The sequence below is a fragment of the Girardinichthys multiradiatus genome, chromosome X (assembly GCF_021462225.1).
Source record: "Girardinichthys multiradiatus isolate DD_20200921_A chromosome X, DD_fGirMul_XY1, whole genome shotgun sequence".
NCBI lineage: Eukaryota > Metazoa > Chordata > Actinopteri > Cyprinodontiformes > Goodeidae > Girardinichthys > Girardinichthys multiradiatus.
Genome location: NC_061817.1, coordinates 34,211,357 through 34,231,348, shown reverse-complemented (window position 1 = coordinate 34,231,348; position 19,992 = coordinate 34,211,357). Strand labels below are relative to the sequence as shown.

General features: G+C 38.8%; 1 protein-coding gene across 1 annotated transcript; it reads left to right on the top strand.

The window, feature by feature from the left end:
- Positions 1–8,269: 8,269 nt before the first annotated feature.
- On the top strand, positions 8,270–13,601 carry LOC124863300 (myosin regulatory light chain 2, skeletal muscle). The gene is made up of 7 exons (XM_047357633.1): positions 8,270–8,417; positions 8,989–9,087; positions 11,436–11,511; positions 11,612–11,716; positions 11,811–11,889; positions 11,988–12,036; positions 12,815–13,601. Exons 1-7 carry the CDS (start codon positions 8,415–8,417, stop codon positions 12,914–12,916), a joined length of 513 nt encoding a protein of 170 aa, XP_047213589.1. The 5' UTR covers positions 8,270–8,414; the 3' UTR covers positions 12,917–13,601.
- Positions 13,602–19,992: the final 6,391 nt, after the last annotated feature.

Sequence of the window (19,992 nt, the reverse complement as noted above, 5' to 3'; positions counted from 1 at the left end):
CATCACAAACGAAAACTTGGAGTTTACTGAACTCTATTAGGACTTTAACTGGAAGTGTTTTCTTCAATCAGATGATACTGAGATTGAGGTTGTGGTAACAAAAAGTTGTCATGTTAATTACAATTTAATCAAAAGGTGGTTCAACAGAGTATTAAAACTCCAATCCCCAAAGTCTGGTGTGTGAAAACTTAGAGGTGTCCTTGGATCAACACACATGAATCAAATGACTGAATTACCTCCTCAGTATGCATTCAGATCTTCCAGAGTCCTGCTAATGATTTTTTTCAGGTGTGTTGAAGCAGAAACACATCAAAAGGTTGCAGGACACCGGCCCAACTCAACAGTTATATTTTTTAACTGTAGAGTACCCGGTGTAAATCCACGCATGCACAGGGAGAACATGCACAAACCAAATGTAGAAAGACCCCAGGCTGGGATTCTAACCCAAGACCTTCTAGCTGCATGGCAGCTGTGTCACTGTGACGCCTTCATTTAAATTGCAGAGCTTAAATGTCACATTATAAATAAAAAACAGTGTTGGGTAAAGTTTTGAGAGCCACTGTGATCCTGCTGAGTCATCAAACCAACACCCAAACATCATGTTATAATTTGAATGTGTTCCTGAGTCCTATTTCGTCCTTAAGTCGGAGTTCAACATAGGTCAACCAGGGAGCTTCTTTACATTCCAGACCCTACAGACAGGCATACCAATCATCTAGAAAGTTATTGATGGTTTCAGAGGACTGCGGAGGGACGGATCACCTTACACCAGCGGCCACTGCAGAAAGCACACATCTGTTTGGAAATGGACATTAAAGTCGTATGTAAACATGTTAAAACATGGAAGACTTCCAGCTGACTCATCTATGGGAAGTCTGATGTTTTGCTGCCCCATCTCTGTTTTTGAGTAGTTTTTTTCATGTTACGTGCAAAGAAGACATCGAAAACACATCAGAAAAATCTATTTTAACAAAAACATTCAATAAACTGATATTAATTATAAAACACAATTTTTTGAAACATGCTGAGTGAGATTTATTGCTATTATTAACGTTTATTAAAGTATCTTGCAAACTAAATTGCCATAGTAAGAGGAAAATTTCAAGTTTTGTTGTCAGTGGTGACAAAGGGAAACAAAGACTTAAATAAAGTCCATAAAACACGTCTAACAGATTAAAAGATCAAACATGGATTGCATGGTGGCACAGTTTTAGCACTGGGTTCAAATCCCAGCCTGGGTGATGAGTTCTGAGGTTTAGAGTGACCAAAGCACAGACAAGAGCTCAGCAGCTGCATGTTTAAAGGAGTCTTCTTTTATTCAAAGATAAGTTCAAAAGGTTTTCCAAACGTAGCAAGAACTTAGCAAAATCACTGCAGATACAAGAAATCCAGAAACGTACAAAGTTGATACTGCAGGAACATAGTGGGCAAAGTACATAGACGAAGGTAGGTGAACGGAGATATGAACGGGGATTCGAACGGAAGGAACCAGCGAGGAACAAACAAGAACAGAGAGCTTATGAACAGAGGGAAGTGGAGTATGGACCAATGAGAATGAGAGATAGGAAATCAGGGGAGATGAAATTCAGGTGTGGAGAATTGAGGGAAAGTGAATAGTTGCTAAGGTGACAAGGCTAGAAACAAAACGAAACACGAGAGCTAAACAATAACATAAATCCAGAGGGGAAAACATGAGGGAAGCTAGACAATAACATAACCAAAGGAACCTGACTACAAAAACAAAACTATAAATAACAAAACTCAGGGAAAACAGATCAAAGCAAAACTATGGACGAAGATAATAAACCAAAAGAAACATAAGAACCTAGAATAATCATTAACTAAAGCAAACTGAGAAACTAAAGGGAATAGAAGAAACACCAAAATCTAATAATTAACAAAGAACCCATAAAGGAACCCTGACTGTAAATAAACAAAACCTAAACCACAGAAAGGGAACCAGGATGAGGAGGAACAGAGAAAATAAACTAGTAAACAAAGAGCGCAGGTGAACAAATACCAAAACATAAATAAACACAGATATACTAAATGGGAAACTAAACTAGAAACTACAAGGAAGACAAGGGAACTAGAAAAACAACAAACATAATAATAATCATAATCATAAGAAAACCATAACAAGTAATAGAAAAAAAACCACTAAAGGAACTAGGAGCAAAGGAAGAGAAAACAACAAACACTAGGAGGCAGGAAATAAACAAACAACCATGACTACAAAACCAAACTAAAGTCAAAACATAAAACCACAACAAAGTCCAAAGATGTCGCCTCACGACACTGGGGACATTTTGCATGGAGTTTGTATGTTCTCCCTGTGCTTCCTGCAGCAGTACACAAATGTATGGGTGTAAATTGTATTTGTAACTCTAAATTGCTCTCAGGTATATGCTTGGACATGTACGGTCGTGTGTCTCTGTGTTGCCCTATAAAGGTCTTGGTGTTTTCACGATGAGGTTTTTTGGGTGGACCAAAGCGCAGACAAGAGCTTGGCAGCAGCATTTTGAATAGGTCTTCAGCTTTATTCAGAGATTACCTACGTAGCAAAAACGTAGCAAAATTCACTGTAGGTACAAGCATGAGACAGTCCAAAAACCTACTCAAGTACTCACTGCAGGAACGTAGCAAAAACACTGAACTTAATCAGGGGTTGTGATCGGAGGAACCAGCGACACACAATGAAACAACACCAACTAATTTCCGACTTTGGATGGAGCAGCTCTTCATTCTAGGAATCTGGCCGAATTTATTAGTTCTCCAAACCTCTGACAACCCTATTAACCCTATTAAGACTGTGTTTCGCCCACAGCCAAAATTGAATAGATTAAAAAATAATGTAAAAGGAGGAAATCATGAAATTCTCATAAAAATAAACACAATTCAGACTAAAAAGAAAAATAAAACAATTAAATGTGGCCTACTGAATATAAGATCTCTCTCTCCAAAGACTTTGCTAGTTAGTGACCTGATTTGTGACAATCAGATTGATTTATTTTGCCTCACAGAAACCTGGCTGCAGAAAGAGGATTATGTTACTATAAATGAGTCAACTCCTACTAATTATTTAAATTTTCACTTTCCTCGAAATACTGGACGAGGAGGAGGAGGAGTAGCAACCATTTTTCTGTCCGATTTATTTATTAGTTCCAGACCAATCAATAGCTACAATTCTTTTGAATATTTAATCCTTAGTTTTCCTCATCCAAATTGCAAAGCACTAAAACCACTTCTGTTTGTTGTTTTGTACCGTGCACGAGGCCCTTACTCTCAATTTTTAGATCAGTTTTCAGACATTTTATCTGATTTAGTGTTAAATACAGATAAAGTTATTATAGTGGAGGATTTTAACATTCATGTTGACACTGAAAGTGATAGCCTAAATATAGCCTTTAATGCTATCTTAGACTGAATTGGCTTTGCACAAAACATTAACAAACCTACCCACCTTTGTCTTCATTCTCTGGACCTTGTGCTGACATATGACATTGAGTGTAAAGACATAACAATATTTTCTCATAACCCTGTCCTGTCTGACCATTTCTTAATAACCTTTGAGTTTAATTTAACCGAGTACTCCACACCTGAAAGAAAATTTTATTATAGAACATCATTATCAGACAATGCTGTAACAACCTTTAAAGAATCTGTTCCACTTTTAATTTCCTCACAGAAACACAATGGAGGGCAATAATTTAGTTTCTTCCCCTTCACAAATTGATTCTCTTGTTCATAGTGTTTCTTCATCATTGCGTGATGCATTAGACAATGCAGGCCCTTGAAAAAGAAGGTAATTATTCATAGGAGGCTAGCTCCTTGGTTTAATTCAGAGCTGCGTACTTTAAAGCACAATGTTAGAAAATTGGAGAGAAAATGGCGTTCTACACACCAAGAGGATTCCTACTTAATCTGGAAAAATAGCCTACTGTTGTATAAAAAGACACTTTGCCAAGCTAGAACAGCTTATTTCTCATCATTAATAGAAGAGAACAAGAATAATCCTAGGTTTCTCTTTAGTACAGTTGATAAACTTACACAGGGTCATAGCTCTGTTGGGCAATCCATTCCCTTAGCTCTTAGCAGCCATGACTTTATGGGATTCTTCTTAAATAAAATTGATTCTATTAAAAATTAAATCTTTGACATACTCCTGAAGATGATTACTTCATCCTCAGCAAGTGAGACAACATTGGAAATAACTGTAGAACCTGATCTGTGTTTGGACTGTTTTGATCCTGTGAAGCTTCCTGAGTTATCAGAAATATTAGCTTCATCTAAACCTTCAACTTGTATGTTAGACCCAATCCCAACCAAATTATTTAAGGAAGTGTTCCCTATGATTACCAGCCCCATTTTAGATATGATTAATCTATCTTTAGTAAATGGATATGTACCACAGGCTTTTAAGGTAGCTGTAATTAAACCTTTACTTAAGAAACCTTCGCTTGATCGAGATGACTTGAAAAAATTACAGACCTATATCCAATCTTCCATTCTTATCTAAAATTCTTGAGAAAATTGTTGCTAATCAAATGTGTGAGCATTTATACAACAATGACCTGTTTGAAGAGTTTCAGTCAGGTTTCAGAGCTCATCATAGCACTGAAACAGCTCTGCTGAAAGTCACTAATGATATTCTTATGGCCTCAGATAATGGACTTGTGTCTGTTCTGGTTCTGTTAGATCTCAGTGCTGCATTTGATCCAGTCGATCATAATATTCTTTTAAAAAGGCTGGAATATGCTGTAGGGATCAGGGGAACAGCGGTAGGCTGGTTTAAATCTTATTTGTCTGACAGATTCCAGTTTGTTCATGTAAATGATAAATCATCTTTAAACTCCAGGGTTAATTGTGGAGTACCACAGGGTTCAGTACTTGGGCCAATTCTCTTTACTATAAATATGCTTCCAATAGGTAAAATTATCAGGCGGCATAGAATAAATTTTCACTGTCATGCTGATGATACTCAGCTTTACTTATCCATAAATCCTGATGAGTCCAACCAGTTAGATAGACTACAAGCATGTCTTGAAGACATAAAAACTTGGATGACTTTAAATGTTTTGCTTCTAAATTCAGACAAGACAGAAGTTGTCGTCTTTGGAATGGAGTCTTTAAAAAAGAAACTGCTTAGTCAATCACTTAACCTGGATGGCATTAAATTGACCTCTGATAATAAAGTAAAAAACCTTGGTGTTACTTTTGACCAGGACATGTCATTTAAATCCCATATTAAACAGGTTTCTAGGATTTCCTTCTTTCATCTCCGGAACATTGCCAAAATGAGAAATATCCTATCCAGGAGTGACGCTGAAAAACTACCAAGCAAACCTATAGACAAAGATAAATAATCAAATGGAGCATACGAAAACTAGAATAACCATGAACTAAAGGAAACAGAAGAATAACAACAACCTAAGACCTGGCAACCTAAGTATAAACAAAGGACCCATAAAGAGACCCAGATAACAAAAGTAAACAAACCTAAAACCACACTGACAAAAATAACCGGAAACAAGCAGAGAACATGAGGACTAGAATAAATACAAACAAAATGTAAACAATAACTAAAACTGACCTAACAGGAGGGAGAACTAGAACTATAGAAACTAAACATAAAAAACTATGCGAAAAGGAACTACAACTATAAAGGAAACTAACACAGAGAAAGAAGACAAACTGATAAACTAGAAAAGTGCAAAAGAGAACAAATACCTAACCATTAATACACACGGGAAACTGAACTAGGAAATCCAAGGAAACCAGAGCACTACAATAATGAATAATAATAATAATAATAAGGATAACAACACAGAGAAAACCATACTAAGTCATAACTAAGAAAGCAACAATAACCAAAGGAGCAAAGAACGAGGAGAGTGACAATACTAGGAGCAAATAAACAATCAGGAATAAGAGGAAGTAACCAAAACAACCACGACTACCAAAATACTAAATATAAACATAAAAAGTGACTAAACACAAACAAAGTCCAAACCCTGACAGGCATCCTGTCCAGGGAGTGAGGATGTAGACAATAGATGAATGTTTTTGATTTAAATGATTGCTTTAATGAATTATAGATATAAAATACATATTTTTTTTCCAAAAACCAATTTAGTATTTAGTACCTTGCTTGAATAATATCCATTATTCAAGCAAGCACTTATAGTCCAAAAGGTCCAGCCAGAATTTTTTGAATAGACTTGGACAAAAAGCATTAAAAAAGGTAAAATGCCTGGAGTGATTCTCCTCTGTCACTCCACCCGTCTCCATATTATCCTTCTCTGCATCATGAACCTTCTTTGTAGTCTTTCCTGTTTCCATCTTTCTTCTTTAACCTTTTTTGTCCAATATGTCCACAATCCACACCTCAGATTCTTAAGCTAATGCACTTTCAGAACAGTGAAGTCCTGACCTGAAGCTTTACTGTTCCACCTCTTATTTACACAGATGTGTTGTGTTTTGCTTCTGTTTTCATTAGCTTTTATTCAGTTCATGCCCATTTTGTTTTATGTTATGTTTTATTCTGATAACCAACCTGATTTAACTTCTTCTCTGTTAGATCAGTGTGCTATGAATGACTATTCCTGGATTTTTTTAGACTGTTTTGGGTAAAAAACTATTTATTCCCTTTTATATCTTATTAATAGCAAATTGTTTTGCCTGCTGTGGTGTTCCTACTTTTGTGACATCTTCATGTCAGCAGGAGCAGCGGGAGGACTGACAGGTTCTGGACTTCCAACAGAAACTGGCTAATCCAAATTACAGCAGTAAAGTACAGAGACGTGACTTGTGTAATAAATAAATCTATGCAATAAAGGAGATTAAAACAAATTGGTAATGAAATTAAAACAGATTTTCTCTGAGATAATTCTGGATGTAAAAACAGAGGAAGAGAGGCATATTGTTCTTAGGGGCAAAAACATTGGCAAACAATAAAGTTTACTTTGCTATTCTGGTTGCTCTCAGCTGTCCCTTTTATATTCCACATGGAGGGAGGGTCTGCTGCCCCTGCGCTCCCAAGTAATCCCCTTATATTTAAGTGGAGGGTGGGGGGACATGAAGGCCAGACGGAGTAAAAGAGGAGAGCAACAGGTGGGAAAGTCATATCCAGACACACCTTCGTAGAGAGGAACAAGCCAAACGTTTACAGGGGTTTCACTTGTCAGGCATGCTGTAGTTAATTTAAAGCTGAGAACATGATATCAGCATGTTTTGTTTTAGAAATAAAAATATATTGAACAAAATCATGTTCAGCAAAATCATTCATGCATCATTCATGCATGTCAAGATTATTTCTTTTAACATTACATTTTCACACTATAAAGCCTTTTACATTACTTTTATGGAGTTTTATACTATATGGTAAGAATATTAACCACAGGACTTCCTTCTCTATACTTCCATTTTAGGATTTTTATTTTGATTTAGTTATAAAATAATGTGTCTCTTCCCTTCCCACACTCTTCTTGTTTTGATTTATTTGTAACCAAACATTAACATGATATTAAAAATGAACATTTTTGAGGTGAACATAATTGTTGAAGCTGAATTCATCACAGTAAATCTTAAAAAAGCTTCTATTTTTAATCTTACCTGCTAAATTGTTATTTTAGATTTATTGAATAGCTTTATAACATCTATGAAAATGGTTAATACATTAACAAAACATGAGAAATGCTTACATATTTATATTAAAAGATATGTTCTTATTGTGCTTTCCTTTTTCAGGCTTTACAGAAGACATTTTGTGATGACAATTTTTCTCTGTCTGTGTCATTTTAATTAGTTTTAATGAAGAGCTGAACCTGAACCTGTATAAGAAGACCATGTTGTCATCACTTCTGTGGGAAAATCTCTGCTTCATAAAGATAGCCAAGCTGTGCACATGCGGGCCAAAAGCAGCATGTATAAAATATAGAAACGCAATGTGCATCGCAAACCAAAAATAAAGCTAGAGAGTGGTCATGGCATCTTTCGTTAAGCAGACGGAGCTGCAAAGAAGTAGGGAGGAGGGACAGTGTCTAGTAGTCCAACTAAGCATCTATGTTCTGAATATCCTTATTAGTCCACGTGAGACTGCATAGTCCCGCAGCTATCAGGTTTACTTAATTCCAAGACTCGTGGGTCTATTTTTGATCTCCTGTAAGGTGATAGCTGTCCCGCCATTCAGTCTCCTTAACTTCTGCCATCCCTTCAACGCCGACCATCCTCTCTCATATCCCTCTCTTTCTCTCGTTCTCTCGCTCCTATATTTCCATCCAAACTTGAAGCTGAGGCTAAAGATAGACACGCCTGAGGAGGGGTATATAAGCCCCCGGGAATATACGTGCAACGCGGCTTCACACTATCTGTTCTTACTTGATCATCCAAACCTCCACCCTTAGTGTCTCAAGATGGTGAGTACCAGGGTTCCTGCATCCTGTGCTCTGCTGAAGGAAATATTTGCATAGGAATTCAACCAAAACTTTGGATTCACACTGATTTTTCTCTGTTTTATATTGATGTGGGAATTTATTTTATCAGTCGAGAAGAATTTGGATTTTTTTTTATTATTTTAGGGATAACTTCAGCTTGTTGAAACTCTTATCTGATGATAATCTCTTTTTTTTGTTTTGTAAAGTATTGTTTTACCTGTATATTGCATGTCCAAGCTATAGTTATGCAAGGTTAAAGATGCTAATAGACAAATATGCAGTTAATGTTTGCAGCTGAAACATACATTTCTCAAAGGAATTTAGACTAGGAGAGGAACTGAAATCTTCAAGGGTAGTTTTTCATGTAATCATTGGGTGCTGTAGCTCTGTATCGGTCTTAAATAAAACAAAAACTATGTTGTTTTCATTTTTAAAATCTTTTAAGGGACTGAAATAAAGTTTTGCTGGTGTATGTTGGTTCAAAATCAGATGATGGAGTAGTGGAACCGTTTTCATGAGCATTCAAAACCTCTGCTCTTCGTTTTGCATCCAGGCACCGAAGAAGGCTAAGAGGAGGGCAGCAGCAGGAGAGGGTGGCTCCTCCAACGTGTTCTCCATGTTTGAGCAGAGCCAGATTCAGGAGTACAAAGAGGTAAGGTTGTAACCGAACAAAATGTTTGAAAATCAAACAAAACTCCCTATCCATTATCGCATGGTTTAAATCAAATGATTCTAAATAATTCACAAGTGTAATTAGATTTAGCTGATCTTGGATCAGCTTTCACAGCAGTTGCTTACTTGCATGCCTGCTCTGTTCCCCTGACAGTTTAATAAGCAGGTGAATGTCATTAGAAGGAGCGCTGAAATCCTGACGGCATTTGAAGCTCTCCATATTTTGCTCAACCTCTGACCTCCTGCTCAGATGTTTTTCAAACATCTCGCAACTCTTTGTTGCAGCAGGCCAAGAAAAACAAAATGACTGTATTCATACATTCCAGAACAGAAACAGACAAGAACATTTTAGGCATCTGATTTTTTTATTTTTATTTTCTTTAGAAAACTTTAACATCCAGACACATTAAATGGACTCAATGTGTTTAGAAAATTGCAGCTCATTAATGTCAAAAAGATTAAATTTTAGGAAGATTTCCTGCAAGCTGATTGGATTACAATTTCACCTCAGTCCCAAATGGAAAACATGCCTTCTATGACAAACGATACCGGCTTGGGTGGTGATTACGATGATCTTAGCACGCTCCGCAGATGGAAAGATAGCCACCAGAGGAAAGCATTTGCTGATATTAGCACATAAACGCCTGGTTGAGCGTATCTGTGTGTAAAAGAGGAAGGGTAAGAAATAGCAAGGCAAGCCTGGAGGGTTGAGAAAAAGGTTGGTGACTAAGTTCAGGTCCGAGAGGTTATCTTAAGTTACACTGGCACATCGCAGAAGGGATCGGACAGCTGTTCCCTAATGATACTTTCCCAAATTAACTTGTAAGAAAAGACTGGAGAAGGGTGCAATAAGCACCCTGGTCAGTCCTTCCTAGAATCCTCAAATCTGACATTTTGGGTGCAGCCTCTGTTAAAGTTACTTCCCAGCTGCAACTTCAAGAAAATAAAAAGCTGCAGGGCATTTCAAACATATTCAGACATGTTAAATAATTTTTACATTTGTCACATCGAAACACAAAGTAGCACACAGCTGTGAAGCGAAAGGATGACATATTTTATTTTCTTCAAATAAAAAACTGAAAAGTGTGGTGTATTCAGCCCCATCTCAGTCAACATCACCTTTTGCTCCAATAACAACTTCTAGTCTTTTAGGATATCTTTTAGGATTTAAGTCTTGAGGCAGATTTTAAATTGGATTCAGATCTGGTCTTTGACTAGGCCAATCTAACACATGAATATGCCTTGATCTAAACCATTCCATCAAAGCTCTGGCGGTTTATTTAGGGTCGTTGTCGTGCTAGAGCGTGAGTCTTTTGCAGCAATAGATCTTCTTCCAGGTAAATGGACTGATCTTATATAGCGCCTTTCCAGTCATATTGACCACTCAAAGCACTTTACACTAGAGCCACATTCACCCAACTGCACTAACACTCAGACATTCATACACCGATCGGTAGGCAACTTGAGGTTAAGTACCTTGCCCAGGGGCATATTGACATAAGGCAGGAGGAAGCTGGAAATGAACCCACAACCTTCTGATTGCAAGACAACTACTCTTCCTACTGAACCACGGTCACCCCACAGGTTTGTCCTGTATTTAGCTCCATCCTTCCTTCCATCATCTCCAACCATCCCTGTCCCTTCTGAGGAAAAGCATCACCACAGCTTGATGTTGGCACAACCACGTTACACAAAGGGGAGGTATGGGTGTTTTCCATATAGGCCAAAACATTTTTGATCCCATCTGAGTAGATGAGAACATTTTCCACGTGTTTGCTGTGTCCGCTACTGTAGCAAACTGCAAACAGAATTATTGTATCTTTCTTCTTGCCACTTTTCCATAAAGGCCAGATTTGTGGAGTAGATGACGAATAGTAGCCCTGTCGACACATCTTTCTATCTGAGCTGTGGATCTCTTCCAATGTTAGCCTCTTGGCTGCTTCTCTGATTAATTCTCTTCTTGCCTGGACCGTTACTGTAAGTGGACGACCATACTTTGGTAGATTTGAACTTGTGCCACACTCTGGACCCTATTTTCTAATTAGCTGGTTTCTAAAGGCATTTGGTTGCAGTGGATTTTATCGTGGGGCATCCAGGGTAAAGGGGGCTGAATACAAAAGGAAAACTACAAAAACATTTATTTTGTTTTCTCCTCACAGTTATCTGAATATGTGTATCATACAAAATCCCATTAAAACACATTTAAATTTGTGATTGTCCAGGTGATCCAAAATGTGGAGAAAGTCATGGAGTATGAATACATTTGCATGACACTGAGTCAAGAGCTGTTTTTGTGTCCCAGTAATAAACTCAATCTCCACTTGGCAGGCCTTCACAATCATTGACCAGAACAGAGACGGCATCATCAGCAAAGATGACCTGAGAGACGTGCTGGCCTCAATGGGTGAGCTCTTGTTAAAATAAAACACGACCGCTCCGGGAAGATGCCTGTGTCGCTTTGTTTGATGGCCTCTTGTGTTCATTTTTCTTTCTGCTATATGAAGGTCAACTGAACGTGAAGAATGAGGAGCTGGAGGCCATGATCAAGGAGGCCAGTGGCCCTATCAACTTCACCGTCTTCCTTACCATGTTTGGAGAGAAGCTGAAGGGTGGGTACTGATTTTTTGCCCCAACAAACAGTGGGTTGGGTTTGGTTATGCTGCTTCAGACTGCAGAAGACATGAAACCGTCTTTTGTTATCAGGTGCTGATCCTGAGGATGTTATTCTCACTGCCTTCAAAGTCCTGGACCCTGAGGCTACAGGAACCATCAAGAAGGAATTGTAAGAACTCTGATTTTCTTGTTTTCTATTCACCGTGCATTTCTAAACAAGGTGAATTGATTTTTAACCCTTTGAATCTTTTGCTTTGCCTCTCCCAGCCTCCAGGAGCTCCTGACCACTCAGTGTGACAGGTTCACCCCAGAAGATGTAAGATTACTGTTTGTCTTCATTAATTTTGGTTGCTAGAAAGCAAAGACATGGCCTGAGGTTTACATGAACCCTAATCATTGGCACAAATAGCACATGCATTTGGGGCTTTTTAAAATGCAGTGGGGAAGATATTTTTAGAGTGGAATAATGAGATGAAAAACACATCAGTTAATATTAAAAACAAAATACTTGACCACATGCTTTCTATTAAGAAGCTTGTGGCATAATCCTGACTGGATATTTGACCTCTCATCTAGGCAAAATTTATAGAGCTCATATAGCTTTAGTTTTACATCTTCATCACTTTAGCCATTTCTTGCAATGCACCAGTAACACTGACGTTGTGTTCCAGGCAACGGAACATGTTAATGTTAAACTGGGTTCAATGTGTGCTTTGACACTGGTTTTCCAACTATTTCCAGGACATGGCAGGTTTGAGCCTCGCTGGTTAATGAGTTGTTTTTGAAAGTCATAACCATTTTTCTTTCATTTGAGGGGGACTGCTTGGTTCAGAAGGTTAAAATGTGGATACAGTTGGATAGTCAGAACAAAAACACCTATGAATAGCTAAAGTCGGTAAACATTAAGTCTCAGTCTCAGCCCTATTGATAGTTTACAGGCATTGCTGGTAGAAGCTTGTTGATGGCTCAAAACGTCCTGGGTTTTTCTGCAACAAGTTAATTGAAAATGTTTTCAAACAGTAGGTGGTGTGTATGTGTAAATCTGAGCCTGTATGTATAATTTACAGCCTTAATCTGTGAATTTTCCTCCACAGGTTAAGAACATGTGGGCCGCCTTCCCCCCAGATGTTGCTGGCAACGTAGACTACAAGAACATCTGCTACGTCATCACACACGGAGAGGAGAAGGAGGAGTAAAGAGAACGCCAGAAGACGAGAAAGACAGTTATCCCTCTGCTTTCTGCCTTCCCTTTTTCTTTCCTCTTCTTCCTTCCTCCTCACCTTCTGTGTAAACCCACAAGCTCAACCGTTCATGTTCCCACCAAAGACTCGGCATGGTTGAGGCCCATGGGATGTCTATGTTTGCTTATGGGGAATAGGGATGATTTCTTTTCCAATAAAATTATCCTGTGACATCATTTCCAACATCAAGATTTACTCAAACCACCTCTCTTTTGTTTCTTTTCACCCTTGTCTGCCTCATCACCTCAGCCTTTCCCTCAGTATCTGAGTGGAGAACAGGTTAATTAAGAGGGGCTCGCCTACCAAGAGGACCTCATTCTAAGGTATGAGAATGTCCTTTTGGTTGCGAGCAGCGAGAGGAGGGAGAGTATTATCTGATAAAATAAGAAAACAGGTTGCATCCTTAAAGCGATGCCAGTTTTCTTTCCTTGAAACGTGAAAATAATCAGCTGATGGAATGGGGAGAAGGAGACGAAAGAAAACATTCACGTCTTCGATTTCTTTCCCTCCACTCCTTCCTGCTTTCATTAAATCATCTTCTTTTCCATAAGCTGTCTAAGATCCAGTGACTAACCTTCAATGCCTTTCCTCTGTAATGAATAAAGGGACAAAATGTGAATAAAATCACTTTGCTTTTTTACAATGTGTGCTTGTTCAGTGGCTCTGTAGGGCACAATATTAGGAATGCAGCTGTGAAATTGCCCTATTTTATTAAACTAATTCTGTATTTTTGTCTAAAACAGGAAATACACTGCTCGAAAAAAATAAAGGGAACACTTAAACAACACAAAATAACTCCAAGTAAATCAAACTTTGGTGAAATCAAACTGTCCACTTAGGAAGCAACACTGATTGACAATCAATTTCACAGCTGTTGTCCAAATGTAATAGACAACAGGGGGAAATCTTTGGTGATTAGCAAGACACTCAATAAAGGAGTGGTTCTGCAGGTGAGGACCACAGACCACCTCTCAGTACCTATGCTTTCTGGCTGATGTTTTGGTCACTTTTGAATGTTGGTGGTGCTTTCACACTCGTGGTAACATGAGACGGACTCTACAACCCACACAAGTGGCTCAGGTAGTGCAGCTCATCCAGGATGGCACATCAATGCGAGCTGTGGCAAGGTTTGCTGTATCTGTCAGCGTAGTGTCCAGAGCCTGGAGGCGCTACCAGGAGACAGGCCAGTACACCAGGAGACGTGAAGGAGGCCGTAGGAGGACAACAACCCAGCAGCAGGACCACTACCTCCGCCTTTGTGCAAGGAGAACAGGAGGAGCACTGCCAGAGCCCTGCAAAATGACCTCCAGCAGGCCACAAATGTGCATGTGTCTGCACAAACGGTTAGAAACCGACTCCATGAGGATGGTATGAGGGCCCGACGTCCACAAATGGGGGTGGTGCTCACAGCCCAACACCGTGCAGGACGCTTGGCATTTGCCAGAGAACACCAGGATTGGCAAATTCACCACTGGCGCCCTGTGCTCTTCACAGATGAAAGCAGGTTCACACTGAGCACATGTGACAGACATGACAGAGTCTTGAGACACCGTGGAGAGCGATCTGCTGCCTGCAACATCCTTCATGACCGGTTTAGCAGTGGGTCAGTAATGGTGTGGGGTGGCATTTCTTCTGAGGGCCGCATGGTCCTCCATGTGTTCACCAGAGGTAGCCTGACTGCCATTAGGTACTGAGATGAGATTCTCAGACCCCTTGTGAGACCATATGCTGGTGCGGTTGGCCCTGGGTTCCTCCTAATGCAGGACAATACTAGACCTCATGTGGCTGGAGTGTGTCAGCAGTTCCTGCAAGATGAAGACATTGAAGCTATGGACTGGCCCGCCCGTTCCCCAGACCTGAATCCGATTGAGCACATCTGGGACATCATGTCTCGCTCCATCCACCAACGTAACGTTGCACCACAGACTGTCCAGGAGTTGGTGGATGCTTTAGTCCAGGTCTGGGAGGAGATCCCTCAGGAGACCATCCACCGTCTCATCAGGAGCATCTCCAGGCGTTGTAGGGAGGTCATACAGGCATGTGGAGGCCACACACAATACTGAGCCTCATTTTAACTTGTTTTAAGGACATTACATCAAAGTTGGATCAGCCTGTAGTGTTTTTCCACTTTAATTTTGTGTGTGACTCCAAATCCAGGCCTCCATTGGTTCATAAATTTGATTTCCATTGATGATTTTTTGTGTGATTTTGTTGTCAGCACATTCAACTTAGTACAAAACAAAGTATTCAATGAGAATATTTCATTCATTCAGATCTAGGATGTGTTATTTGAGTGTTCCCTTTACTTTTTTGAGCAGTATATGTTCTCTGTGTTTCACCGGAAAGCTACAAGTAATATCTTCCAGGTAAGGAGTTATTTATATAAAACAAATAAAACAAACTTGACAAAAAAAAAAATTATAGCTCTATTAAAAAAACATCTTACACAATAAATTAGAGCTGTGTTCAGTAGAAAAAAAGCTTTCATTTAGGCTAAGTGATAGATTTGCTAATTACTTCTGTAATTAAGTCATTTAGCTATCAGTCAAAAAACCTTTAAAATAGTAACTGTGATACAGCCTTGGTGTAAAAGAGAATACATTTTTTAAATAAAAACACAAAGAAAATATTAGGAAGCTGCCATTTATCTAAATTGTTCAAATATTTTGCTAGCATTTAGCCTAATCAGCATGGTTAGCATTGCTAAGTGCAACAGCACTGTCTTTGTTTTGCTGAAATGGTAAATTTGATGTTACAGGTTGAGGCTAGACAATATATTGCCCATATACCATCATCACGATATCAGTTTTATGCAATAATCAAATCACAAAAGGACTATTTGGAGCGCAGTAGCTAATAGTTAGCTAATATAGTCCAGCTGTATGTTAATGAAACATTTAGCCAGTTGGACACTCTCTTGCAGCACGTGATCCCACTGGACACTAATGATATTGTTCAAAAGGTTAAAGGTCACAGAGTGATTGAAGTACAGATGAGAAGGAGAGGAAACAAGATAATATGTAAAAATCAGACCTGATATAAAATATTTACCAGTATTATTGACATTGCAAGATTTTCTAAAATCATGCTTGGAAATTGTGACTAAATATGAAAAAAATCCACCCCACGTGTTTAGTCTGTGGGTTCAACTAAGTAAAACTGAGGGCAGAAATCATTTAGTTTTGTAAAGCAAATATTGAGTCACTTTCTGCAGTGTTTGTGCGTACAGGTCAGCAGCTTCCATAGTGAAACTTAATACACCAGATCAACAAAAAACCAAGCAGGTACACTGATCATAAGTGGGATGTAAATACTGTCAAGAGAAACCCTCCAATCCTGGTTACCATCCCATCATCAACTGATGCATCCTCAGTTAAAAATGAGAGAAATTAAAGCTGAATTTCTCAATGGCTTCCTCAAAGTCATATGATTCCTCATCACAACCACAGGAAAACAGATCATTGTCCACAATGAGGAAGAAAACCAACACACGCCCTGATGATTTAATATATTACGGTTTATTACTCATCACAACTGTCATTAATTATAAATACATAAGCTGTCAATCTGACGGAATGAATTTATTTAGCTATGATTTTATTTCACTCACCAGAAAGAGATCGAGAGACATGTAAACTTAAAGACACAAAAAGACATAACGGCATGGCGAGAAACACTAAGTACTTAGTTATTCCCAATGAAGCGTAATAAGCTGCTTCATTAATAATGCAGAAATGCACAAAGGACAGCAGAGAATACACTTTACGGTTTTAACTTATCCCCAATATTGCAGAGCTAAGTGTTGAATCTACAAATAGTGTCAGATTCATTTTCATCATCATATCCTCAGCTCTCTGAACAAAGAATGAGATGTCTATCAAGACTCATGAAACGTCTGAAAATGTGCAGGAAAAAAAAAAAAACGCCTACTGAAGCACAAAGCCTTTTTTTGCAGATTAAATCGGTGCTGCTGCCACTGCACACATCAACAGTCATAATGGAAGGTTTGCATAGATGTGGTTGGGTTACACAAATGTTAAACTAACCTGTGTCTATGAGGAAAGTAGGAGTGTGGTAGATTTCTGGGGAAATCACCATGTCAAGACCAGAAAAAAGTGGGAAAACAATGCATTTGTTGGGAATGTTAAGTACCATTACATGACAGTCCCACTAAATAGCTATAAAACAGTACAGTTAGAGAGGTTTTTTTGCCAACAAATGTTTTACACCAACTATCTGACACTACTTTCTGTATACTGACAGGGTTCAGTGCCATTTAATGTATGCATACATGTTACAGTACAAAACACTGAGTGTAAATAGATTAGAGCATTAGATTCATTATGAACGTTAAAACAGACGCTGAAGATCTCAAAGAGCCGTTTCAAACCCATAAATCGCATGTGTTTGGCTGAATCAATCCACTCCCAGTTTGTTCTGTTCCAGGCCAGTTTGTTTCCTGTTACTCTGCTTAATACTGTACGTCAATGAACTGGAGACTTGTGAACACAATTTGACCAAACCGACAATGAGTAAACTTAAATAGAAGCAAAGAAATGCATCAAGTTTGACGTGTAAAAGCAGAGGATATGATGTGCAAAAAAGATCCTCCTGCAGCTACACTTTGCAGCAAACCACTGTTCCAGTCCACCAGGCGTCTCTTACTCTTAGAAAAATAGTCAGATGAACATAATTCATAATATACTATTTTTGATTAAACCCCTTTGTACATAAATATACCCATACAGGTTAAGATTAGATGTTAATGCTACATTGGCAGACCTGACACCTTCCTGTAGGTCCTCAAGGCAGATCTGAAACTGAAGTATGAATAACTTCAACGGCGCAAGTGCAAAACCACATCCTTCATTGTTTACTTTAAAAATCACAGTCTCATTGGTTAATGAGCTTAAGTTGTAAAATATTGAAATTGATTGGATAAAATGAGTATGCTTTGTTCAATTCGATTGAAATGAATACTAGCCTAAGATCGGCTTTGACCGTACAAAAACACTACTTTAAAAAAAAAAAAAAACAAGCCTGAAATAAAGCCACAAATCCTCCGCCTTAATCATTTTCTGACAGACAAGAAACACCATTAAAAATGTCCATCACTGCATGGTGTCTTATCTGCTTGTCTGTTCACTTCTTTCCTTTAGTCTCCCTTGTTTTACAGTGCTGCTCAGACATTTTAAGTTTGGGCTTAAAAAGTCGCATTACGTTTGGGCTTTTATGGATCCATTCTTTCTTCAGGGTGGACTGGCAATACACCAAACAACTTAATGAAAAAAACAAATGAGAATTAGGTGCTTAAATTTCAATTTATTCTGGATTTTTTTCCAACCCACACAGGGTGACGTCTAATATTAGGATAAATGCTCCACTGCCGGTTGCAGAGAAACCACAAGGTCTTGTAGTCATGACAAGGTCCTGCTGTAACTCTGGTAGGATATTTGACCCGTCTTCTTGGCAGAAACGGTAGAACCCATTTAAATGGGTTGGTTTCATGTCTCAAACTCAGCTTCAAAGCATAGCCAACACATTCCTAATTTCAGAAGCATACTGTTTGCTTGTTTTGTCCAATCTGAAACCAGTTTTAAAGTGCTTTTTCTTTGGATGATCGAATGGTTGGAGGACCCAACTGCGCCTAAGTTTCACTCAAACTGTCCGGTTACCCCTGGAAATTGGTCATGATGTTTAAGTGCTACTTAGGGAGCAGCAAGACGCCCATCGTAACCCTGAAGATGCTGGAACACACGTGTCACCATCTACAGCGCCGTGAACTTGAAAAGAAGCTACTGCTCTAAAATCCATGCCTTCAAAAACTGGAATCAAACACGTAGCTACCGACACGAAAAGGTCAAAAGTCTTCTGGAGAAAATAAATCCTGTTTAGGTGAGATAAACATTGAGCCATCATGTCACAGTGACAAGAATTATGCTTGGAAGAGTCAAGGTAAGGGTTTTGAACCATGTGTCAAGCATTGTGGGGCTGTTTCGCCACCAGTGGTATTGGTGCAATGGACAGAGTGGATGGAGAAGTGGTTTCAATTTCCTTAATTCCACCTTAAATCAACAGCTGGAACGCACATTCAAACTGGTTTCGGAACAGATAAACCAGGCTAACATTTGGCTTCTAAAGAACCGTAGAACTAAACCCAATTTAAAATGTATGGACTAAGCTTAAAAGAAGGGTTTGTGCAAATTTGTGCACCCAATTCTTATTTTTAAATTCTCCTGCGGTTGTTTGTTGTTTAATCATCCGCCTGGTTCTGAGCAGCCTGTTATTTGTGTTGGGCGACAGATCTGTGCTAACGGCAGAAAAAAGTCATGTTTGAACCACTGCCATGATTCAACGTTAGTTTGAAATTACAGAATAAAGAAAGCAGGCTGCAGGAGACCACAAACTAAACATGAAGACATTTCACTACTCTACTAAGACACACACACACATTTACCAAGACAATAAATACATCCTAAACATCATAAAAGACTTTTTGTCCTCAGTGCCTACGTTTGAGATGGTCGTTTTATTTCCCCCCACATATCCAGTTTAACCTGTTCGCAGATAAGACTTGACAGAACAAATGGAGCGTTAATCATCTGAGCTGCAGCTAGATTTTAATTTAAATTAATTTAACACACTATGGCACAGTTTCTAACAAATCCCTCCGGTTTCTTTAAGAACTGCCATCAGTCTTAATGGGAAAAAAACAAAAAGGAGTAATGACTGAGTTTCAACATCTGATTCGCAGCCGGTGCTCCAGTTGTAAAAAGCATCCAATGTCAATAAAACTCAGAGTGGGGCGGGGGGGGGGGGGGGGGGGGGGGGGGGGGGGGGGGGGGAAGTATTGAGAAAGGGGTAAAATGCCCCTCGTGGTGCTATTAAAACCTTAATCCAGTCTCTTCATCAGTCTTTGAAATATATAAAGTCTCAGAAATGATGCAACATACATGAAGCCATCCCATTTTTTAAATTAATCACCATTTCAGGAGGTCTGTTGTTTTCTTGACCTCTTTTTTTCCCGGCCT